Genomic DNA, 25367 nt, shown 5'->3' on the forward strand with positions numbered 1-25367 from the left:
GGGTCGCACCCTTGAAGTCTCCAACCATACCAAGAATGGAACTGACTGCAGCTACAGTTGCGATCAAGATAGATAAACTTCTTAGGAAAGAACTTGAGCTGGACCTTGATGAATCCATCTTTTGGACGGATAGCACGGCTGTGCTAAAATACTTGAACAGTGAAAGCACAAGGTTCAAGACTTTCGTTGCTAACAGAATCTCAGTTATCCTGGAGCACTCCCAGACTTCGCAGTGGAGATACATCAATACTACTCTGAATCCTGCCGATCATGTCTCAAGAGGACAGACTGTTGAAGCCTTCTTGAAAAATGAAGGTTGGCTTTCAGGACCAAGTTTCTTGCTCTGTGCACAGGACCAATGGCCAAAGAATCCAGATTCTGGAATGCTTGATGTTGACGACCCAGAGGTCAAAAGAGTGGCTCAAGTGGTCACCATTCAGGCACTAGAACCCAAAGATGCAATGGACCTGCTGATGATCCACTACTCATCCTGGACAAAGCTGAAGCGTGCCATTGCCTGGTTTGTGAGGTTGAAAGATTTGCTGAAGGAACTGAAAGCAAAGAGAAAGGAATCAAACTCATCAAGCGAAGAAAGCAGAATGAATCAGTTTAAGAAAGCTTACAAAGGAACACACCTAACTTGTGAAGAGTTAACCAAGGCAGAAACAGAAATCGTCAAGTACTGTCAGAAACAAGGCTTCAAAGAAGACTTGGTGATGCTAAAGGAATGCCAGAGAGTAAAGAAAAGTAGCTCACTACAGAAGTTGAATCCGGTGCTTCAAGATGGAGTCATAAGAGTAGGTGGAAGGTTGAGTCGTGCAGCAATGCCATATGATTCCAAGCAGCAAATACTCTTGCCCAAGGATTCACACATCACAAAGCTTGTGCTGAAACACATCCATGACATAACAGCTCACGCAGGAAGGAACCACATGTTGGCTCAATTGCGTCAAAGATTTTGGATCCCTGGAGCAAATGGAGCCATCAGAAAGCTCCTGTCCAAGTGCGTTACCTGCAAAAAACTACATGGACCTGCTGGCAAGCAACTCATGGCAGATCTACCAAGATGCAGGGTCCTGCCTGATGATCCTCCATTCACAAGAGTTGGAGTTGACTACTTTGGCCCATTCCTAGTGAAAAGAGGAAGAGGACAAGTAAAGAGGTATGGTGTCATCTTTACATGTCTTGCCATACGAGCCATACATCTGGAAGTTGCATCTTCACTTGACACCGATGCATGCCTTAATGCAATCAGAAGGTTTCTTGCCAGAAGAGGACAGGTCAAAGAGATGTACTCAGACAATGGGACCAACTTTCGGTCAGCAGACAGTGAGTTGAAGAAATCGATTAAAGAATGGAATACCAGCAAGATTGCAAAACACTTGCAACAGAATGGTATCCAATGGCACTTCAACCCGCCGACAGGTTCCCACCACGGAGGAAGCTGGGAGCGACTAATTCGCTCGGTGAGAAAGATCTTGAGCGTGACAGTGAAGGAACAGCTTTTGGATGAAGAAGGTCTCCGTACCTTGCTATGTGAAGCTGAGGCCATCGTAAACAGCAGGCCCATCACAAAGGCATCGTCAGACCTCAATGACTTAGAGGCCTTAACGCCCAACCACCTATTGTTGCTCAAGGTCAAGCCCGAGTTACCACCAGGGGTATTCAACAAAGATGATCATTATGCTAACCGCAGATGGCGACAAGTCCAATACCTTGCGGACATCTTCTGGAAACGCTGGTGTAAAGAATACCTCATACAGCTCCAAGAACGTCAACGGTGGTCCACACCTGGAAGAAACTTCTGTGTTGGAGACGTGGTGCTGATTGTGGATGACACGTCACCCAGAAATTCATGGCCACTTGGAAGAATTGTGGAGACTCTTCCTGACAAGAAAGGCCTTGTTCGCCAGGTGAAGGTCAAGACCAAGACCAATGAGCTTTGTCGACCAATAACAAAGCTATGTCTTCTTCAAGAATCAGAGGACACTTAATGGATTAAATCTGAAGCCAAATACCAGTTCTGGATGTGGCCAAGAATGAGAAGATTTCTGTAGATAGTTGAACTAATTAATATTGTGGCTTATAGGCTCCTTTAGTTTAACATGTTTGAGTAATTGTTTCAAGGACCTTGATAACAATTAGGGGCCAGTAATGTAGGAGCCTAAATGCATTTTATTTGATTTTTAGATAAAAATGTAATTTTTGTAATATTTGTAATAGATGGGAGCATTTAGGAGTTTGACATTTTTAAGGTACTGTGCACCTTTAATTATTTTAATTGAAGATCCTGTGAGGTCAGGCTGATGGTCAGTCAGGCAAGGTGAGAGTGGAGCCACACGGTTTTTTGACCTCTCTCTCTCTCTCTCTCTCTCTCTCGCTCCCTTTCCCTTGTTAACTTTACTTTGATGCAATGGATGCTTAATGCACAGTTTTAATAATTTTCTGTACCACCTTTTTTCCTGTTTTATTCAAGTAAACTGTTCAAACCTTTACGAACGGTCCTGTGGAATTTTTCATTGATGTGGATAACGAGGGGATTAATGAGAGCGTCAAGCCAAGCTCCACTGTGGAAACCTATAATCATTAACATTAATTAATTGTTCGTGTCTCTTTATTTTATTCACACACTAAATTAGGAAGCTATTTGGATAGTCAAGCATATTTTTTTATTGTCATATTGCCATATTCCTATCACATTATAAGTAAATACGTGCTAATTTGGATCATAGATAGTGAGATATTTGCTGAACAAGAGGAGAGAGAGACAGGGAGAGCTGGGTACAGGGAGAATGATGATGTGCAGAGCAAGAGAGGAGGAGCATCAGAGTCCAAGAGACACTTAGAGAAAGAGGAGGGGACGAGAGGTAATTTCGTTACATGACTCAGTTTTGCTCAGAAAGCTGCCAGAGCTGCAGCTGTCTGCAGATCTCTGAGGATGGAGACTGAGGATGGAGCAGAGCTCTGCTTTCCACAACTCCTCAACACCTCCTGCAGGAAGCCCACATATCACTGGTCTGAAGCTGTGCTCCTTCACATTGTGCTGCCTTCCATCTCTGTGCTCACTGTGGCTTTCAACCTGCTCGTCATCATCTCAGTCTCCCACTTCAGGCACACATTAAGTTTCCAGCTTCTCTCTATATTTTTTAAACTTAACAAAAATGCTAGTGTAGATTTACAGGCAGAATTGTCTTTGACCTTGTACTGAATAATGTTCACCATGGCTCATTAACCTTGTATTCTTCCTTGCTAAGTGTTTTTATACAGCAATGCTTGAATGTCTGACTACTTTCTCTCCATTCAGTAATCATTTGTTTCTTTAACCATATAATCAACCATATATTAACTCTAGATGTGGCAGATCAGAAAACATGCAAAATTTCAGTTGCTGTTTAAGTTGTTTTGTCATTTAGATATGAGAACTTGTTGATTTAGTGATGCTTTTCTTTGTCTCCCTGCAGGCAGCTCCACACACCCACTAACATCCTCCTCCTGTCTCTGGCTGTCTCAGACTTTCTTGTAGGCCTCCTGTTGATGCCAGTAGAAATTCTCATAAAAACATCCTGCTGGTTTTTTGGTGCTGTTGCATGTTCTCTGTTTCAGTATGTGTCCTTCATCATTACCTCTGCCTCAGTAGGAGACATGGTGCTCATATCAATCGACCGCTATGTTGCTATTTGTGACCCTCTGCATTACACCAGCAGAATCACTGGGAAAAGAGTTAAAGTCTGTGTTTGTCTGTGTTGGTTTTGTTCTGTTTTCTACAATGGTTTCAATGTAAAGGACAGCCTGTATCAACCAGACACGTATAATTCCTGCTATGGAGAGTGTGTCATTATAATTGAGCCTATTGTAGGAGTTGTTGACCTTGTTGTGACCTTCATCATTCCAGTTATTGTCATCATAGTTCTGTATATGAGAGTGTTTGCTGTGGCTGTGTCTCAGGCTCGTGCAATGCGCTCTCATGTTACAGCTGCCACACTCCAGCTTTCAGTGTCTGTAACCACAAAAAAGTCTGAGCTGAAAGCAGCAAGGACTCTTGGCATTCTTGTTGTTGTGTTTATAATATGTTTCTGTCCATATTACTGTGTGTCTCTTGCAGGGGACAGCATGTCCAGTGCATCATTTTCACCCTTCTTGTTCTCTCTGTACTTTGTCAATTCTTGTGTAAACCCTGTGATTTATGCCTTGTTTTATCCGTGGTTTAGAAAAGCAGTTAAACTCATTGGTACTCTTCAGATACTGCAGCCTGGCTCATGTGAGGTCAACATACTGTAGAGCAGGAGACTCAAACTGAAATTTGCAGTTTCAACACATTTTGTAAGTCAGGTGTGCAGTGGAGATAAACCACTTTGAATCAGTCATTAATACCCCTGATGTCTGTGCATTCATCAAACACCACAGAGTATGTGGTGATAAGCTTTGTCTTGTAACTGATCATAAATGTCAATAACTTGATAAAATGCTTTTCCACTGTGTTTGTTGATTGGAAAATATTGTTGAACAAGCTGTTCTTTTCTGGACATGGAAAAAAAGAACAGTGAGCCAACATACTGTAGAGCAGGAGACTCAAACTGAAAATTGTTTTGGGCCACTGATGATATCATGTCATAGTGGAGACACTTCAACATTCAAGTTCTGCAAGAAAGAGCAATATTTCTGAAAATATACTGTTTTGTTTGTTTTCCTCATATAGTTTTGTCACACACTGAAAAAAAGGCAAACAGGACTTTACATTTTTATATATGTAAGTTAGCTGTGCATTGGACATAAACCAAAACCTGTTGTGTCACTTTGAATTGGTCATTAATACCCCTGATGTCTGTGTTCATCAAACACCACAGAGTATGTGGTGAAAACTTGTAACTGATTATAATGTCACTTAATAACTTGCTAATATGATATGCCACTTTGTTTGTTGCTGTTCTTTTCTGGACATGGAAAAAAAGAACAGTGAATAACAACATGCAATCCTCAAGAAATACATACATGCAATACATTTTTAATAGAACTGTGTTTTTATTTCAAGTGTATCCAATTGAGGGGTAGTTTAAATGTGTATGAAGTAACTAGTAAAAATAAATAAAATAATTTTGCTGGTTGTTATATATTATACATCATGTGACCAGCTAGATGAAGGGGGAGAGGGGGTTTGAAATGGGCTGCCAGTATGAGGCTCCTGCTGTAGAGGCTGTGGAGAGACACAGCTGCTCTACAAAGGTTTACAATGTATTAAAAGTCCAGAAATGTAAGTGATATTCCTTTCCTTTCTCTGTGTGTGCAGTAGATAGACAGTATGAGAAACTTCTTTACCTCCAATCATTGTAACTGAATGCACATAATTCAACTGACTGCATATTGAATTTATAACAAAATAATCATTTTGTTCTCCTCAGTTTCATTATATGATTGTTGCCTTCCAGTCTGACATTTCAAAAGAGAGTAAAAGAAACAGAAATTTTACTACTTGATACAAACCGAAAAATTAACAATGTCGCTATATTTCATATACCTCATCCATATATCCTTCAAATGTGCTGGATGAGCTGGATTGGGCCCTGAAAGCAGATTGAAAAGGGTCAAATAGATAAGTATTTGGCGTGAACGTTTCTGAGACACAATTCGTTCTAGTACTTTTGAAAAGACCAGAAGGTTAGAAACTGGTCAGTATTTACATACCTTGGATCAAGGGTTATTTTCAAAGCAGTCTCAAAGGGATACTTCACCCAAAAATGATCAATCAGTCATTATCTACTCACCTTCATGCTGATTGAAGGTCGGGTTTTTTCTTTTTAGTCCACAAAACACTGCTAGGGTTTCATAGGAAAACAGTATTGCAGAATCTCCCAATCAACTGAAGTGAATGGTGACCAGTTTTCAAACAGAAAAAATAACCTGTGAGGTTTTCCTGTGGAACTACAGCAGGGTTTTGTGGGATAAAAAACAAATTCTGACCTTCAGTCATCAGGAGGGTGAGTAGATAATGACTGATTTATCTTTTTGGGTGAATTATCCCTTTTAGAGTGCTGTTGATGACAGTGCCAGTCATAAGTGACAAATTAACAACACAAAAAAAGTTAGTCTCATATCTGGTCTATTTTAACTCCTGACTAAACACTATGATCTATTCTGTTTCTACTCTTGGTTTAAAGAAGCTGTTAAACTGTGTCACTCTTCAAATACTGCAGCTTGGCTCCTGTGAGGTCAACACACTGTAGAGAGGCTGTGGTGTGACTAACAGAAGACCTGCTCTACAACAGTTTTTAGTCAGTTAATTAATCCTGTGGTCTGGAAAAGGTGAAAATGCTCTCTTCTTCAAATGTACAACAATATATGGGAAAACAAACATAAAATAGCTCTGATAGTACCATAAATTGTGCATCACATCCACCACAACCATATTCAAACCCGACCCAACAAAAGATAGCTAATGATATTACAGCACAAACAACCACAAGGTTTTGCATGTGATTACAGTTTGCTCTTATTTTGCATCTGTTAAATGTTCATACGCACTTTTCTGTGCTTGTCCCAGTAATATTTGTTGTTTTGAGTTTGCTAATGTTAGGGAATTATTCCCAAACAATGGCTTCAACACAAAAATAAAATGATCATTATAACTGAATATAGTTTCAACAAGGCAATGACCTCCTCCAGGGTTGTTTTTAAATGTCTAAAGCCTTAAATGGCACTCCATGCTGTGTAGCCTATGCAGCAGTCCATCAGCCACCCTGGGATCCTAACGTGGGTCCAGCCCAGACAGCTTTAGAAATGATCCTGGAGTTTTGGTAATGGTTTATTTCAACCAGTTCCTTTTTGTATATTTCAATCTCCCTCTCGCCAGAGGAGCAACCGTCTCTGCCTTTATAGGCCACCCTCCTCTGCGTGGAGTATGGAAGTTACCTTGAGATCATGGTTGCTTCCGACCATGGGGAACTACTGAATTTACCGCATGGAGTAGTATAGTGTATCAAAAAGGCACAGGAAATTTAAACTCTGTCTTTCGTTGTTTATTACTTTGAATTATGCAGGTGACCAGCCAGCATGCTTACAGGATAAGAACTTTGGTTTGCTTCACAGAGATATAAATGAGAATATACTAGACAGTGTGTTTGAACTAGTCAGTATCACATTAGTACAGGTGGACAGGACAAAACAGCAGTAAGAAGAAATGAGGAGGTCTTGTTGTCTTTGTCCTGGACATGTAACTGTGCAGAAATGCATTTGCGTTCCTGATACTTGTTACCAACTGGCTCAAGGCTGGCAACAAAAGGGAGGCCACACACAGATATAACTATGAAGATTGTTTTTATTTAAGTCAAAAACAAATGAACAAAGTAAACAACTTATGGGATGTGTCTATAAGGAAGTTATCAGTCATGTTAGTAGTGTATGGATGGGTGTAAAAATGGTGTATAGTGTGTTGTAGGGTGCAACAAACCAAACAAAAGTAGCAGGCTGACGAGGATGCAGCAGGCCCGGCTGAGAGAGAGAGAGAGTGTGTGACCAAATGGGTGGTCCTTTATAACCTTGCCTGGTCCAGCCCACAAGGGCAGGTGCCAGCAGGCACTCCCCCTCAGCCCCGCCTACCAGGCAACTCCCTGAAAGAGAGAGCATGGTGAGACACAGGCAGGAGAAACTGAACAGGGTCGTCACATACTGAACTGATGCCAATTGGATTCAGACCAAAAATTCTCCTGCAGATCATTTACCAGGCTGTAAGAACCAGTGTACTGTTCTTTGCTGTGGTGTGCTACGGTGGTGTCATCAAGGCTGGTGTTAAGGAAGGTCAACATTGTGTTTAGGTAGGAACTGGGCATCTAGGAGTTGATGGAGGAGAGAGGAGGACAAAAGGACAAAATCAAAGCCTTGCTGGTTAACCTTTATCACCATCATTACAATGAGCTGTGGCAAATGGGCAGTTCATTCAGCCTCCTCCAAGAGCCAGTCCTGGGAGATGAGCTTGCCAGCAAGTGTTTACTGACTGGGTCTTGACCCATGGTGTGAAGCTGGGCACAGCCCTGTGGGACCATCACTCACAGGGATCAGCGTTGGGGTCGACAGGCTACCTGCTGCTAGGTTTGTAAGCCGGCCGGCAGTCAAAGGCAAGGACCCTAGGTGTATTGACACCGCTCTGTTGGGGAAGGAACCAGAACTGTTGTGGGAGGTGGACTGGCACCAACTACATATAGTTGTGTGATAATATGAGCTGGCTGAGCACTGCTGTGCAGGAGTTCTCCCCAAAGAATGAAAAAGTTGCCTCTATTTCAAGTTGCTGAGGGGAAGGACTTGACTATTGTGTGTGTTTATGCACTGAAGAGTAGTTCAGAGTACCTGGTGGATACTGGGGAGGTATGATTAGGAGGAACAAACTGCTTGATCTGAACCAGAGTGTTGTTTTTTACTGAGTGTCTGTGCTCATCATGGAGTGGCCATAAACACCATGTATGAGCACAAGGTGGTTCTTATGAGAAAAAAAAAAAAAAGGAAATACAGGGGCAGATACAGATACATCACATAGACTTCAACTGTTTGCAGACAATTTCTGACAAAATTTGAAGTATTTAATGTGTTCTCCTCAGTTTCCTTATATGATTGTTGCTCTCCAGTTTGACACTTCATAAGAAAGTAAGTAAGCACATGAGAAATTTTACTAGTAAGTACAAATCGAAAAATTAACAGTGCCACTATATGTCATATACCTTATCAATATATCCTTCAAATGTGCTGGATGACCTGGGTCAAACTGAGAGAACCATGTGAATGTTGCACCCACTGAATGATTTATTCTAAATTGCAAAATGCTCATTATTTGATGCAGTTCAACCTTTGAGGGCTATCAATATGTGGGGATGAGGGGGCGGGGCCCTAAATTGTAATCTTTCAGGGGGCCCAAGACTTCTGGCGGTGCCCCTGGTCCTTTCTGTTGTCTCTGTATGTTCCACATGCCCCAATGTTTAGTTTGAACAGCTCCCTGAAGAGTCTTGGACTGGTGTAAAAATTGTCCACAAACAGATGAAAGCCACTGCCCAGGTATGCTGTATTCATCAGGGCCATGACAAAGTCATAGGCAACCGACACCTGAGGCAAACTGTGATTTTCTGGTGTATATTGAAAAGTCCAGAGCGTAGCCATTGTTACTGTCGGCTAAAACAAAAAGCTTGAAACCCCACTTGGTTGGCTTTGCTTTCTGTTATGCCCAGCTCGTTGGAGAGAATAACAAAGACGGGAAGTCCACACAATAACAGCTTTTAAACAAACAATTAATTTATTGAAAATGAAGCAACATAAAGAACCAAATGACTAAGTATGACAATCAGTGGTGTAATGAAGGTGTTGGGTGCTGTGAATGTGGGTGCTAACATAAACTATATGTAAAAGGGAAACCAAGGCTAAGCTAAACAAATCAAACCAAACAAAACCAGTGGGTGTCTGAAAGGCACCAGCCTTACAGGAGAGAGAGAGAGAGCCATCTTGGATTCTCCCAAGCTTTTAAAGGCCATGCTAAGGTGAAAGCAGTCTACCAATGAGGAGGGAGGGGCAAGCAACCAGGGAGGGAACCTGCAAGGGAAAGCAGAGGCAAGAACAGGAACTGACCTGAGGCCTGTGGCCATCACATTTCATATACTGTCATGCAGTGTTGTGCCAGTTACTGAAAACCAGTAACTAGTTACCGTTACTAGTTACTTTATTTCAAAAGTAACTCAGTTACTTTACTGATTACTTACACCAAAAGGTAACGCAGTACTGTGAAAAGTAACTTTTTAGTTACTATGAAAAAAAGGTCTCCCATTATGTTTTAAGTTAAGTTTTCTTTAGCTCGGTTTCCATTTTTGCGTATTCGCTCTCCAGGTACTTAGAAAAAGTGTTTCATTCCATTTGCTGTGTGATGCCCGGTATCATGCTAACTAGCTTCCTGAAAGCAGGCGACTCCACAGTAGAAATTGGCTGCATGTCTTCTACAACGTACCTTGCAATGGCTTTAGCAACTTTTTCCTGGTTAGCAGGAGCAGTCAGTCCCTCGGTTCATATCCAGCTGCTGTTGCTGAGGTGGTGGAGGTGAAGTGGCATCAGAGTCTGTGTCTGTACTCTTAGCTACTAGCTTCATTGCAGCATGTTGTTTCTGTAGGTGTTTCAACAGGTTTAAATTGCTATTTTGGGCAGTAGATAAGATCTTTGATCCAAGACACAACTTACATTTAACTAAAACGTTCTTGTCTTTGTGCTCGACAAAGGTAAAGTAGTGAGAATATCTCCATGTAAAGAAACTTGACTTGGGCTCCACTGCCGACGCCATGATGATACCAGTCTTGTAAACAGACACGCCCACACGGAGTGTCTTCTCCCGTCTCCCCGCTGACACACACACACACACACACACACACACACACACAGGAAGATTCAGGACAACACGGCTCTGGCTGCAGCTCAGTCTCTAGCCGAGACTACACAGAAAATAACGTAAAATAACGGAGTAACGCATCATGTAGTAACGTTAAGTGAGTTACTAAATTTGAAAAATAATGCGTTAGATTACTAGTTACTGCAAAAAATAACGGCGTTACAGTAACACATTAGTCCCAACACTGGTGTCATGCCAGTGTGTGCCTTTGTGGCAACCATCTTCTCATCAATTGAGAGGTTCTGCCTGGGGTGATAAAATGCTTTGCAAGCATCTTTGATTGTGTTCAGAAGGGGCTTAAGGTGAAACAGGCGGTCAATATCTGGTGTCCCCTTCTTTCTGTCATTCTCAAGGTCCATGGCTGGATCACTCATGTGAATGTTCCTTGAGATCATCCTGTACCTGTCTCTTGGCATGACATTGGCCAGAAATGGCACACTGAAAATTGTGTTTCTTTTCCAGTATTCTTGGATGTTGGTCAGTTTTATCAGTGAAAAGAAGAATGTCAGTCCAAAACATTTGAACATCTCCAGGGGGTTGATGTCAGTCCACAAATATTTTTTGCCTTTTGCCATGTTTTTAGCAGCTTGCTTGTTAGTATTATCACAAAGAGTCTGAACTGTGCGATCACCAAAAAACAGTTTGAACAGGTCCAGTGGTGAATATGATCTGTTTGAGTTGAGCTGATGTCCAGGGGATCTTGCTGGGATGAACCTTTTTGGCACTGGGCATATGTCTGAATTTGCCTCAGTTTTCCATGACATAGCTGGGGCAGCTGGCTGTGTCTGTGGCCGAAGTGGATCTGGTCCTGCCTCGGCCTCTTCTCGATAAACCATGTGCACGATTGGATCTTGACCGTGTCCTGGCATGTGGTACAGAGCGGGAGCATCGTCTCAGCTGCCCGTGACCTCTGCCATGTGAAGGGGACTCTCCTGAAGACATCTCTGAAGAGCTGGCCTCTTCAGGAGACCCAGGAGGGCTGGCCTGTTGACCTGCTCCAGATGTGCTAGGATCTTCACCACTGTAAAACAAATAAAACATATGAAATCATATAAATCAGACCAGTGAAGTGATTTTGTATCCACATCTCATATCACTGAAATCAAAAAACCTATATATGTACATTTTGTTTGCTGAGCAAAGCAAAGCAATAGCTTGCTCAACCCCCAGCCTCCTTACCTACTTTACCTGAAAACAATAGCCCACCAAATAAGTAGCAAACTACATACAAATCTACACTATGTACAAATTTTCATTTATTTTTATTCATTCATAGTCACTTCATTTATTATGCCTCCGCCCGCCAAAGGTGCCCGGCCATACGTGAGTCCGTGCGTCCGTCCTTCCGTCCGTCACAGATTTTTGTTTGCGCAATAACTTTTGAACGGGTGGACGGATTTGCACCAAATCTTGTGTGCTAACACTCTATAACAGGTACATGAACTGATTATTGACGTTGATATATTTTTGGATAACTATGTTGGATACTATTAGGTAATAAAGGTAATAGCTCTTTCCTTGTAATCTTTTCTCATTAACTGTATACTGTATCAATAGAGCCATAATTCTCAAACTCCTGGGACACTTGCAAATAGGATTTATAATGAATCAATGGTTTCAATCAGGTGTAGGGAACACAAAAAGTCACAGTTGTATGAAACTGTTGCAGGCAGAGGCATCAGAATCAACGCTTTAGCGTCGACTTCTACTCATTTTCATTTCATTTCTAATATAATGTAAATAAAGACACTTACTCCTCAACTGGATCAAGTCCGTCTTGATAAGCCAGCTCCTCATCCGTAAAAAAACTTTCTGCTCCTGATTCTCTGTCATCATCACTCTGGAGAATCATTCCTATGGCTTTTTCAGTAGAAATCTTCTGCGATGAAGATGCTGAAGATGATGAAGATGCAATAATTACCAGTGCGCGGTCCTCCATGAATGAAATGACGCAGACGCTGTGACTCTCAAGTAGGTCAAGCTCACGGACTTTCATCTGACATCACATCCTGATTGCGAAGGCAGAGGCGATGTGCCATGTGTCATGGGCGCACACTGATCCAAATGTGCAAAAGAGAATCCACACGTTGTTTACTTTATTTATAATAATAATAATAATAATAATAATAATACATTTTATTTAGTGGCGCCTTTCATGACACTCAAAATCACCTTACATCAGAAAGCCAACAGCATAGATCACACATAAAATACAATACAAATACAATCAAAAACGACAGTAGCAAAACATATAGAGCAGAAATAAATTAAAACTGTACTAATTATACTAAATAAATGAGATTCCATCAAAGGAGTTAGAGCAAGTACGTAAGTTTAAACAGATGGGTTTTAAGGGCGGATTTAAATTTTGCAACAGAGTCCAGTGTACGGATATGGTGGGGAAGAGAGTTCCAGAGTTTAGGTGCAGTGTGAGAGAAGGCCCTGGCACCCATTGTGTTGAGGTTAACAGGTGGTACTTAGTAGATCAGCAGATGAAGACCGAAGTGGTCGAGGTGGAGTGTAGGTGTGTAAGAGTTCTGTGAGGTAGACGGATGACAGGTTATGAAGGGCTTTAAAGATTAGCAGAAGGATTTTGAAGTTGATGCGTTGTGATACAGGGAGCCAGTGTAACTAAATAAGCAGAGGAGTGACATGTTCAGTGGATTTTGTGCAGGTAATGATCCGTGCTGCAGAGTTTTGGATGAGTTGAAGTCGGTGGATGAGTTTAATGTAGCTCAGCATAAGTTCAATCAGGAAGACCTTCTATTACACTGCCTTCATTCACAACTTTCCTTTACTCTGCCTCTCTCCTCCTATTCCCTCTAATCAGCTGTTTGTGGGCGTTCACCTTCGTCTTTACTATCCAATCAGATTTTGCCACGGTCGCGATAGCCAGTCAATTTGCTGCTGCCAAATCTTTAAATAGCCTCTGTCTTTGCTCCATCAGTTGTCATTCAGTCAATCGCGTGACCCTCCTCCACCCCTCTCTCCTCCAGTCACTGGACCCAGGTAGCAGAAGATGTTCACCTCGATCCTCCCTGACGCCCTCTCCTCCAGCCTTCAGGTCCAGGCAGCAGGAGTCCAGAGCCACTTCACCTCACCAGTCTCTGCTTTGCACCTCATCATCACCACCACCACCAGTGTCTAGACCCCAGGGGGGGGGGGTTCTCTTCACTACAGCTTCATCACCCCCATTTATATATACATATTGTTTCACCTCAATGGGGCCTAACCGCCAAAGTCTGTTCAGTTTCATATATCATGCATGTGCCAATAAACCATTTCTCTTTTACTCTTAGTCTCTCCTGATTGAATTAGGGATACCAGTTAGGACTGTGTTGCAGTAGTCCATGCGTGAGGTGACCAAGGCATTGACAAGGATTTCAGTAGAGTGCTGTGTTAAGGCAGGGCGTAGTCTGGAGATGTTTCATAGATGGAAAAAGGCAGTTCATGATACATTGTTTATATGGCTGGAGAAGGAGAGGGTACTGTCCATGATAACACCAAGACTCTTGACTTGTGTGGAGATGGGTATGGGGGCATCAGCTATGGAAAGTGAGTGGATATTTATTTTTGAGAGTGTGGATTTGGAACCAATGAGGAGCAGCTCAGTTTTCTTACTGTCGAATTTTAAGTAGTTGATTGTCATCCATGTCTGGAGGTCCTTGAAGCAGGCAATGAGTGTACTAGGGAGGAAAGTAGAGGTGGGGTTGATGGTTACGTAGAGCTGTGTGTCATCAGCATAGGAATGAAAATGAATACCATAATGCCGGAAGATATTGCCAAGAGGGAGGAGGTAGATGATGAACAGGAGGGGCCCCAATACTGAACCTTGTGGAACTCCATGATGGACTATGATGCTTTCTGATTTATAGTTCTGAATTTGTACAAATTGGGATCTGTCAGAAAGGTAGGATGTAAACCATTTCAACACAGTGCCTTTGATTCCAATACTGGCAAGACGGTCCATGAGGAGTTGATGGGATATTGTATCAAAGGCAGCAGTGAGGTCTAGAAGGATGAGGAGAGAGAGCTGACCAGAGTCGGCTGCCAGGAGGAGGTCGTTAGTGATCTTGACCAGGGCGGTTTCTGTGCTGTGTTTAGTGCGGAAGCCTGATTGGAACTGTTCAAAGAGTTTATTGTTTTCAAGGTAGTTTTGAAGTTGGAGTGCAACTACTTTCTCAATGATTTTGGAGATGAATGGAAGATTAGATATGGGCTGGTATTTGTTCTGATCTGTGGAGTCAAGTCCAGTTTTTTTCAGCGTTGGTTTGATTAAGGCAGCTTTCAGAGAGGGAGGAAGTGTACCAGTGGACAAAGAGGAGCTGATGATGGAGGTTATCAGAGAGCTGATGGAGGGCAGACATGCTTTAACAAAGGTTGTGGGCATTGGATCCAGTTGGCATGTGGAAGTATTGGACTGGGTTATGAGTCTAAGGATGTGATTTTCTGTTGGCAGCATGAACTCACATAGGGCAGTTGATGGAGGCAGTTCAGGGGCTCTTGCAGATGACAGATCAGTGGGCATCGTGTTTTCAGACGTCAGTTGCTCATGAATTCTGGTGATTTTGGAGTTGAAGAACTGCAGAAAAGTGGAACAGTGTTCATTGGAGAGGTGATTATACATGCTGGTTTCCGGAGGGTTGAGCAGACGTTTCACTGTGGAGAAGATGGTTTTAGTATTTCTGTCGCCTGTATTGATGATTTTTGTATAATAAGAAGTTTTGGCTGTTGAGAGTGCATTTTTGTAATGGAGTATGTGATCAAGATACACTTGTTTATGAATGACAAGTCCAGTCCTGTTATAAAGCCTCTCGAGGTACAGGCCTCAGGTACAGGCCTCGCCGGCCTAGTGTCTTGAGCTGGTGTAGTTCAGGCATATACCAAGGAGCAGTATGGGTGAAGGAGACAAGTCTTGTTTTCAGAGAGGCTAGGGTATCAAGCGCTGAGGATGAAGTAGAATTGTAATAGTCCATGAGATCCAAGAGTGATGAGGAGGGGCCTGGAACTGGGTATGAGGTAATTAAACTGGTAAGGTCTCTAGGGTTATTATTTCTGATATTGCGGTATGAAATGATATGGTGCACCTTAGTTTAGGTGCACCTTAATCACAGTCCCTGGAGAGGGGTCCTGATCTTGGGCAACCGGAGTCGGTGGAGCCGGTGGAGCTGGAGCCGCATAAGCAACAGCATCATCTGGGTGAACTGGATTGTTGTCGGAAAGGGCCGCGTACTGGTTGGAGAGGTTCATGTGCAGGGGTGAGGGAGCCCCGTCCAAGTCTCTCCTGCCGCCATGGACTACCACCTCGGCCCAGGACGCCTGCCGGTTCAGTGTGGAGCAAGAGGAGAGCGAGGGACCATTTGTGGGGTCCCAGAGAACTGTGTCCTGTATGGCCGCATTGAAGGAGGCGATTTGTTTTGGATTGTCCAACAGCCACATCAATGTAGCTGGTTAAAAGAGAGTCCTTTCTCTGGAGTTCACCAGAGAGCCGTCAGATATCTTCCTTAAGGTCAGCAATCTTTTTGTTTGCTTTCTTGAGCAGTACGCAGTCCTCACAGGGGATAACTGGCGGAGTTGTGCTTGTTGACTTAGCCATCAGGCTACAAACGGATCAGTCAGCCAGTCGTGTGAGCAGAGACCAGGTGTAGTTTGACAGGAAAACAAAGGGGAAGATCTCTTAAAACTAGCAGAGCTGTAATACAAGTTCAGCCACTTATGCGACCACTGAAATCAAGTCCAATCTCGAAGTTTAAACAGAGAAATTACAACTTTGAAAGCAGTTGATGTCGCTAAAATCAGGCCGCAGGTCAACTGCAGGTTATGAAGCCTGCTCAGTGGGAGAATCACTCACTCTTCTTGCGATTCTATTTTTATTCTGGGTGCTTCGGCAGTGAAGTGTGTAGTGTAGATCTACAAATGCAATGATTGGATGAGCCTCATGTGATTCCATTATACACAGTGTTTGGAGATCTACTGCTTCCTGTGACACACAAGTCACATGTTGTCTATGGCCACTCTGATTAGTCGACAGACACGCAAAACATTATGGCGATGGAGCATTTTCAGCGCGGAAAATGGATAAATAATCATAAAAAACGTTCAGTATCATGACGGATTTAAAGGATTTAAAGGGCGAGGACTCCAAAAAGTCACTGAAGTTCAAGGGTGGATTACAAAGCATCTGAAAGGGCTACGATCATGTTGGACCCCTCTTTGAAATGGCGTTGTTGTCAGCTTTCAGGAGCTTTTTAAAGTAATCTCTAGCAGTCTCTAGCACATAGCACTGCCGAGTTATAATCCAGTTAGTAAACAGAGTGCTCTAGTATCGTATATGATGCTCTAGACTTGATAAAGAAAAACAATTTATACATGAAGCTGCTTTGGAGACGTCCTGTTGTCTCCATATATTGCGTTCTCTCGTGCTTTCTCTCCTCGTACCAGGAGATCTGTCTCCTCGCTTTGAAACTTTTTACTGTTTGTCTCCTCCTGGTAAATTCACTGTCATGCTGCCACCACTTGTGCTGCTGGTGCACCTGCCTCTTAAAGGTGATGAGAGCTGACACTCTGATTGTTTTTTTTGCATGTCTGGCCTAAACTCATCTGTGAATTAATGAGGGCACTTGGGCACACCTGATAGGTGTACCTTGCGCAAAGGGCAGAGCAGGACAAAATATCACTCCTGCCCCTGGCACAATACGGCAAACGTGGATTTAGACACACCTTGAATAAATTAAATCCATTATGCCTTGCACTTTCCACTTGCACTTTAGATCAGTGTAAGATAGGGCTGCCCGTTTTGACCCATGGTGCGACACTGGGCACAGCCCTGTGGGACCATCACTCACAGAGAGAGATATTGGGGTTGATGGGCTGACTGCCACCAGGTTTGTAAGCTGAGCGGCAGTCAAAGGCAAGGACCCTAGGTGTACTGACAGCTCTCTGTTGGGGAAGGAATGAGAGCTGTTGTGGGAGGTAGAGTGGCACCAGCTACATATAGTTGTGTGATAATATGAGCTGGTTGAGCACCGCTGTGCTGGAGTTCTCCCCATAGAATGAAAGGGTTGCCTCTATTTCAAGTTGCTGAGGGGAAGGACTTGACTATTGTGTGTGTTTATGCACTGAAGAGTAGTTCAGAGTACCTGGTGGATACTGGGGAGGTATGATTAGGAGGAAAAAACTGCTTGATTTGAACCAGAGCGTTGTTTGGTATTGAACATCTGTGCTCATTATGGAGTGGCTATAACAAACACCATGTACAAGATGATTCGTGGAATGAGAAAAAAATACAGAAATACACACAGAGCATGTAGACATGGAATCTGACTGGGTTATGCTCAAAGCCTCCATTGTAGGGGTGCCTGGTAGGAGTTGTGCTAAGAAGGTCATTATTACCTGTCCTGCTGACAATCTAAGAACACGCTGGTAGAGACAAGATGAAAATGGAGGCATTTCAGCCTTACTTGGCTCAGTGGTATCCTGAAGCAGCAGACATGCTGGGAGGCCAGATTGGCTGCAGCTTCAGCATTTGCTAAAGCAAATTCTGGTGTGGGAAGAGTTTGGGGAGGAAATGGAGAAGGACTTCTAGCTGACCTTAAGTAGGTTCTGGCAAACCATTCAACAACTCATGAAGGGGAAGTAGTACATGGCATGGCAGCAGAAGTGCTGAATCAGACTGGGGCTATTATTGGGCAGTTGAAGGAGCACTTTGAGGACCACTTGAACACCTATCAACATGTCCTCTGTGGAGAGAGGCAGAGTCTGAAGACTTGGGAGAAGCCACACCCATTTCCCTGACAGAGGTCTCTGAGGTAGTTAAAAAGCTTCCCAGAGGCAAGGCACTGGGTGTAGATGAGTTTTGCCCTGAGATGCTGAAGACTCTACCCATTATTGGGCTATCAAGGGATCAGACCTTGTGCTCTAATTATCGGGGTACCACACCACTCAGCGTCCCCAGATTACTCCAGGGTGCTGGAAAGGAGGCTCCGACCAATTCTCGGAACCCAGATTCAGACTAAGCAATGCTGATTCTGTCTGGGCCATGGAACAGTTGACCAGATCTTTACCATTGCAGGCTTGCTGGAGAGGTCATGGGAGTTAAGGTTAAGACTGTGTAGCTTGGGGAATCCTGTGAGGGTTACTGCATAAGTATTGGGGACCAGTGTTGTTGCTATACTTAAGTCCATGCATAGCCAAAGTAAGAGTGGTGTCTGTGTTACTCCCTGAAAAGGGGAGATATTAATGATGACGCTCAGACACGATGCTTCCTCTCTTTCAGCAGGACTGAGAATTGTATTATTTTCAAAAAAATATTTACAATGTTTCTTTAAATGTAACACATTATAACAACAATTAATTTTCTTTACATGTTTACAATCGTTACAAACTCATTTTTCTAATCTATTTTTTTTCCTTCCAGGTGAGCGAACAGGTAAGTATAACAACATTGTTTTATTTTCTCTTTAACAGGAAAAACTAAATATAAGTATTTATGAAAAGCCTATAATTCAATAAACAAGCTTACAATGTAAAATTTCACTCTATTGCAAATAATAAAAGAAATATTCTATAAAACATCTACAGTAGTGTGTCTGCTGTTACTTTTCTGTGCTCATCACATTTACACACTTAAACAATGAGTGCATATTATTTCTAAAACACACAAACAAATTAAAAATTATCCACACACTTTAACACTAGCAACCTGAATGCTCTAAATGTGTATCTCACTAAGTCATGTACAACCATACAGCACACAATATATGTTACGGTTGAACTAATCACGTGTCTTTCTATGCTAGCCACCGCAGAAACGGGAATTAGCTTGCTGCCTGAAGTGTATCAACTAACAGTCAAAACGGTATAAACAATGCTTTTAACAGACTCAAACTTGACTAAAGAGGCTAAAAGAACATGAGCAAAACGTGCCAGCAAACATATCTCACAGTTGAAGAGAATTTATACTCATTTTTTTTACCTGAAAAGGGGAGATATTAATGATTAGACTCAGACACGAAGCTTCCTCTCTTTCAGCAGGACTGAGAATGAGGCATCATGGCGAGAGCTCCCTCTTTCAGAGTTTTGCAGGCATTACTAATCAATCACCGATTTCTAATCTCAAAGGATCAACAAGTCGATCACAGGTAGGTATGTTTAGAACCTTGCAGGTGTGACTAATTGATCACAGATTTCTCATCTTACAGGATCAACAAGTCATAGATTAACTCCTTACAGGTAAGTATATTTACACCTTTTTAACTGTTTTTCTTTTAAGACCTATATTGACTGTTTTTAAGTATTTTAACTCCTCTTATAGGACTTTTACATTTTTAACCCTTTTTAACCCTTTTCTTTACACAGGATTTTATTCTTACAGGGCATTTTTACATTTATAGTCTTGGACTAATATTAATGAAATGTTTCCCTGTCACTGTCTTTTTTTTTTTTAAGGACATTTTAAATAACGGTTTTCAATACTCAATGAGCTTACTTACTCACCAAATTGACAATCAAAAATATACATAAAAAAATCAATCTATCACATCTGGATTCAAGATACATTTACAGTGGGTGTTGGACTCTGCTAAGACTCAAGGTGACTCAGGACTCGAGGCGGAGCTGGAGTGAGGAGAGTGTTCGGTTTGGGAACTTTACAGTTGCGTCTTTGGTTTTTGCAAATTACATGGTTCTGTGGCCGTCAACGTGCACTGGGATGGTTTGCAGCCGACTGTGAAGTGGCCAGGATGACAGTCAGCACCTCCAAGTCTGAGGCCATGGTTCAATGCTGGAAAATGGTAGATCGTCCCTCCCAGTTGGGAGTGCCTTGAAGTGAAAAAGTTTAACTTGATGTTCACAAGTGATGGTAAAAGAGAGGATAATAGAGATGATGCATGTGTTGTACCAGAAGGTTTACAGAAGTGGGAGCTGACTTGGAATGCAAAGCCTTCAATATACCATTTCTCCTACATTCCACACCTTTCCTATGGTCATGAGCTTTGGGTAGTGTCCAAAAGACTGTGATTGCAGATACAGCTGGCCAAACTAACTTTCCTCCTTATGGAGGCTGGAATCAGGTTAGACTGGATTCATGTCATACAATATCATACCTCATTCAACCCTACTCCAAAAAACTCAAACTATCCTACAGAGAGGGCAGAAAAGCAGGACAAAGAAACAGAAACAAGAAGAGAGAGAGACTGGGAGGGATGGTTGCAGGGAAAGTGCTGATGTGTAGACCAAGGGAGGAGGAGCATCAGAGTCTAACAGACACTGAGAGACAGAGGGTGGGACAAATGAAGAGAATGTGAGAGAAATACATCAGTTAGTTTTGCTCAGAAAGCTGCCAGAGCTGCAGCTGTCTGCAGATCACTGAGGATGGAGACCGAGAATGGAGCCGAGCTCTGCTTTCCAAAACTTCTCAACACCTCCTGCAGGAAGCCCACATCTCATTGGTCTGAAGCTGTGCTCCTTCACATTGTGCTGTCCTCCATCTCTGTGCTCACTGTGGCTCTCAACCTGCTCGTCATCATCTCAGTCTCCCACTTCAGGCAGAAATGAACTTTCTAGTTTCTCTATACATTTGTAGATTTACAAGCAGAATTGTCTTTGACTTAGTACTGAATAATGTTCACCTTGGCACATTAGCCTTATATTCTGCCTTACTAAGTGCTTTTGTACAGCAAAGCTCAAATGTCTGACTGCTTTCTCTCCAGCCAATAATCAGCATTTGTTTCTTTCTTCAACCATATATGAACTATAACTATACTGGCAAATCAGAAAACATTCAAAATCACACAGGTTTTTGAAGTTGTTTAAGTTGTTTTGTTATTTCGATATGAGAACTTGTTGATTTAGTGACGCTTTTCTTTGTCTCCCTGCAGGCAGCTCCACACACCCACTAACATCCTCCTCCTGTCTCTGGCTGTCTCAGACTTTCTCGTAGGCCTCCTGGTGATGCCAGCAGAAATTCTCCGAAAAACATCCTGCTGGTTTTTTGGTGCTGTTGCATGTTCTCTATTTCAGTATGTGTCCTTCATCATCATCTCTGCCTCAGTAGGAGACATGGTGCTCATATCAATCGACCGCTATGTTGCTATTTGTGACCCTCTGCATTACACCAGCAGAATCACTGGGAAAAGAGTTAAACTCTGTGTTTGTCTGTGTTGGTTTTGTTCTGTTTTCTACAACGGCCTGATTGTGAAGGACAGCCTGTATCAACCAGACAAATATAATACCTGCCGTGGTGAGTGTGTGATCATAATTGATCCTGTTGCAGGAGCTGTTGACCTTGTTGTGACCTTCATCATTCCAGTTATTGTCATCATAGTTCTGTATATGAGAGTGTTTGCTGTGGCTGTGTCTCAGGCTCGTGCAATGCGCTCTCATGTTACAGCTGCCACACTCCAGCTTTCAGTGTCTGTAACCACAAAAAAGTCTGAGCTGAAAGCAGCAAGGACTCTTGGCATTCTTGTTGTTGTGTTTATAATATGTGTCTGTCCATATTACTGCGTGTCTCTTGCAGGAGACAGCATGCTCACTGTTTCAGTTTTGTCCTTTATGGTCCATCTGTTTTATATTAATTCCTGTGTAAACCCTGTGATTTATGCCTTGTTTTATCCGTGGTTTAGAAAAGCAGTTAAACTCATTGGTACTCTTCAGATACTGCAGCCTGGCTCATGTGAGGCCAACATACTGTAGAGCAGGAGACTCAAACTGAAATTTGTTTTGGGCCACTGATGATATCATCTCATAGTGGAGACACTTCAACATTCAAGTTCTGCAAGAAAGAGCAATATTTCTGAAAATATACTGATTTGTTTCTTTTCCTCATATAGTTTTGTCACACACTGAAAAAAAGGCAAACAGGACTTTACATTTTTATATATGTAAGTTAGCTGTGCATTGGACATAAACCAAAACCTGTTGTGTCACTTTGAATTGGTCATTAATACCCCTGATGTCTGTGTTCATCAAACACCACAGAGTATGTGGTGAAAACTTGTAACTGATTATAATGTCACTTAATAACTTGCTAATATGATATGCCACTTTGTTTGTTGCTGTTCTTTTCTGGACATGGAAAAAAAGAACAGTGAATAACAACATGCAATCCTCAAGAAATACATACATGCAATACATTTTTAATAGAACTGTGTTTTTATTTCAAGTGTATCCAATTGAGGTGTAATTTAAATTTGTATGAAGTAACTAGTAAAAATAAATAATTTTTCTGGTTGTTATATATTATACATCATGTCACCAGCTAGATGAAGGGGGAGAGGGGGTTTGAAATGGGCTGCCAGTATGAGGCTCCTGCTGTAGAGGCTGTGGAGAGACACAGCTGCTCTACAAAGGTTTACAAAGTAATGGAAATTCAAAAATTGAAGTGATATTTCTTTCTTCTCTCTCTGTATACAGGAGATAAACAGTATGAGAGTGTACGTTCTTTTCCCCCAATCATTGTAATTGTATCCACAGATTTCAACTGACTGAATATTGAGGTGAAAAATTCAGACAATTTATGACCAAGTAATTATTTTGTCATAATGAGTTTCCTTATATGATTGTTGCTTTCCAGTTTGACATTTTATAAGAAAGTTAAAGTAAGCACATGAGAAATTTTACTAGTCAGTACAAACAGAAAAATTAACAGTGCCATTATATGTCATATACCTTATCCATATATCCTTCAAATGTGCTGGATGACCTGGGTCAAACTGAGAGAACCATGTGAATTTTCCACCCACTGAATGATTTATTCTAAATTGCAAAATGCTCATTATTTGATGCAGTTCAAACTTTCAGGCATCTTTTAATAATCAGCTTATCAATCAGAAATCATTTCCAGTCATTAGAGAGCCTAATATTCAGAAGTATCATAGTGGACATGTCAAAGTGAGGACAGAGATGCAGTGACACCAAAATTGACTTGAAAGACGCCACAGCCTAAATCTTCACTGTAGATTCTTAGTTTGGAGCCATGTTCACGTGCACATGCACCATCTGAACTGGGTGTGTGTGGTGTGATGGTGTGATTAACACTATGATCTATTCTGTTTCTACTCCTGATTTAAAGAAGCTGTTAAACTGTGTCACTCTTCAGATACTACAAAGTGTATCGATCTCCAAAGAAGGAACATAGGTATATCAATATGTAGATAACATCTATGTCAGATAAATACTAAAGGGAAAACATTTTTTGAGCAATAATTATTTAAAGACAGGAAATAGGGTCTAATGACCTCTTAAGTAAAGAAAAATATTTCTTAATGCATTTTTAACAATTACATTGATTAACGATTAATGATTTCTAATGAAAGATTTTTAGCAGAATTTCCAAAGGCAGTTGCAAACTTAATGCAAGACATTTTTTAATTGCCTGACTCCAGAATACACCAACAGGGGTGGGTAAATATCTAATAAATCAAATCTTCCAGATAACTAGTCGTTTTTTACAAATGTGGAAGAATACAGAAAAATACACAAGACAATTTATAACATTACATTGAGCAAAAGTTCATCATTAAGTCCCTTTGGAGACAGGGTTTGTAACGTGAATATCCAGAACGCTTCTCTTCTTTTCAATAACAGATCATGATCTCCACCACTAGGTGGCATCGGAACATGCTTAATGCCACGAAAGCGGAGGGAAGCTACGTCATGTTTCATGTCATTGAAATGGGCTGCCATCAGATATTCTCTGTCCTGTCTGCAGATTGCGCTCGTGTTCGCTTATTCTTTGTTTAAGTTTTCTGGTTGTTTTACCAGTGTACGCAAGGCCACATGGGCAGCGTATCATATAAATGACATGAGTTGATGCACAAGTAATTGCAGACTTTAAAGGAAACTTTTTTCCTGTGAGGGGATGACAGAAATGTGTCGATTTAACCATGTTATGGCACTGAGCGCAACTCCCACATCGATAATTTCCGTTTGTCAAAGGACTTAAAAGAGTTTGTTGCAGAGTTTTCTGAATATTTTTGTGAGAGAAATTTGCATGAACTAAATGATCTTTTAAATTTCATCCGCATTTGTGTACAAACAAGGGTGGGTTCTTAAAGATTTGAGACAACTCTGGGTCTGATTTTAATATATGCCAGTGTTTCATAAATACCGATCAAATTAAATGACTCTGAGGGGAATAAGTGGTCACACATGTGACTGAAAATTGTTTCTCTTTTTTTGACTCTTGTTTAACAGGTCGGATAAGTGATTTCTCCAATGCAGAATTATACACTTGTTCTATCCAATGAAGCAGATATCCCCATGAAAGGAATTTAAATTGTATATCCACATATTTTGAAACAAAATCTTCTGTGGTCTGACATAATCTCCTCAGTCTAAAGAACTGGCTTTTTGGTAAACCCTTCTTAAGTGGAGTGGGATGTGTGTTCGTGGCCATTAACAGAGTATTTCTATCAGTCTTCTTACAGAATAAGGTGGTAGTCAGTTTTTCATTATTTTTCACGACCCACATATCAAGAAAATGTACTTTTACCGTGTTAAATTCACATGTGAACTGTAGATTCTTTTTAAATCCATTTAACAAACTCACAAAATCATTGAGCTCCTCTGGATCGCCTTGCAAAATGCCAAAAATGTCATCAATATATCTATAGTATTTTAACAGCTTGGGAAAATACTTATTGTTTTCAGGTCTAAAAATAAAAAAAAAAATTTAATTATTACTGAGCCTTCCCTCCAGAGACTGTGTTGGGGCTTTGAGCCTGAAGAAAGAACGGTTCTCTGTGTTTCTGCGGCTGCACGTGTTCCTGTTTTTCCTGTTTAAAATAAAGGTCATTAACAACTGTCCCAGATTTTCAGTGTGCTGCTTTTGGGTCCTTAGAACACCCGTTACAGATTCACTCTGGCTCTGGAAACCCAAAAGCACTTTTCTCCACAATCAACAAACTCCTCAACCCTCTGAACAACAGTTCTCAGGCATTTACAGCCGACAAATGCACCTCCT

General features: G+C 41.7%; 3 protein-coding genes across 8 annotated transcripts; 2 read left to right on the forward strand and 1 right to left on the reverse strand.

Annotated features, from left to right (window-relative positions):
- The first annotated feature begins 2938 nt into the window (after positions 1 to 2938).
- Positions 2939 to 4379, forward strand: LOC146322352 (trace amine-associated receptor 13c-like). 4 transcript variants are annotated; one of them, XM_084724303.1, is made up of 2 exons: positions 2939 to 3147; positions 3462 to 4379. In XM_084724303.1, the coding sequence occupies exons 1-2, from the start codon at positions 2939 to 2941 to the stop codon at positions 4276 to 4278; spliced, it is 1026 nt and encodes a 341-aa protein (XP_084580429.1). In that variant the 3' UTR covers positions 4279 to 4379. The 4 variants fall into 4 exon arrangements, with proteins under 4 accessions (XP_084580429.1, XP_084580430.1, XP_084580432.1 ...); XM_084724304.1 differs by having other exon boundaries at positions 2939 to 3111; XM_084724306.1 differs by having other exon boundaries at positions 2939 to 3019; positions 3466 to 4379.
- A 6916-nt stretch (positions 4380 to 11295) lies between these two features.
- LOC146322353 (uncharacterized) lies at positions 11296 to 15841 on the reverse strand. Its single transcript, XM_084725265.1, is given in 3 exon segments — positions 11296 to 11423; positions 13727 to 14984; positions 15506 to 15841. Coding segments are annotated over 3 exon segments (1722 nt in total).
- Positions 15842 to 20744: 4903 nt separating this feature from the next.
- LOC146322354 (trace amine-associated receptor 13c-like) lies at positions 20745 to 22496 on the forward strand. 3 transcript variants are annotated; one of them, XM_084724311.1, is made up of 2 exons: positions 20745 to 20946; positions 21280 to 22496. In XM_084724311.1, the coding sequence occupies exons 1-2, from the start codon at positions 20774 to 20776 to the stop codon at positions 22094 to 22096; spliced, it is 990 nt and encodes a 329-aa protein (XP_084580437.1). In that variant the 5' UTR covers positions 20745 to 20773; the 3' UTR covers positions 22097 to 22496. The 3 variants fall into 3 exon arrangements, with proteins under 3 accessions (XP_084580437.1, XP_084580438.1, XP_084580436.1); XM_084724312.1 differs by having other exon boundaries at positions 20745 to 20850; XM_084724310.1 differs by having other exon boundaries at positions 20774 to 20854; positions 21284 to 22496.
- Positions 22497 to 25367: the final 2871 nt, after the last annotated feature.

This window comes from Lutjanus erythropterus, chromosome 8, assembly GCF_056507025.1.
Source record: "Lutjanus erythropterus isolate fLutEry1 chromosome 8, fLutEry1.hap2, whole genome shotgun sequence".
Lineage (NCBI taxonomy): Eukaryota > Metazoa > Chordata > Actinopteri > Lutjaniformes > Lutjanidae > Lutjanus > Lutjanus erythropterus.

What these genes read in the sequence shown, in the direction of transcription:
- LOC146322352 (XM_084724303.1), top strand. Translation starts at nt 2,939, where the DNA reads ATGGAGACTGAGGATGGAGCAGAGCTCTGCTTTCCACAACTCCTCAAC. An exon ending in CAGCTTCTCTCTATATTTTT is followed by an intron (nt 3,148 to 3,461) that starts TAAACTTAACAA and finishes GTCTCCCTGCAG; the next exon opens with GCAGCTCCACACACCCACTA.
- LOC146322354 (XM_084724311.1), top strand. Translation starts at nt 20,774, where the DNA reads ATGGAGACCGAGAATGGAGCCGAGCTCTGCTTTCCAAAACTTCTCAAC. An exon ending in ATCTCAGTCTCCCACTTCAG is followed by an intron (nt 20,947 to 21,279) that starts GCAGAAATGAAC and finishes GTCTCCCTGCAG; the next exon opens with GCAGCTCCACACACCCACTA.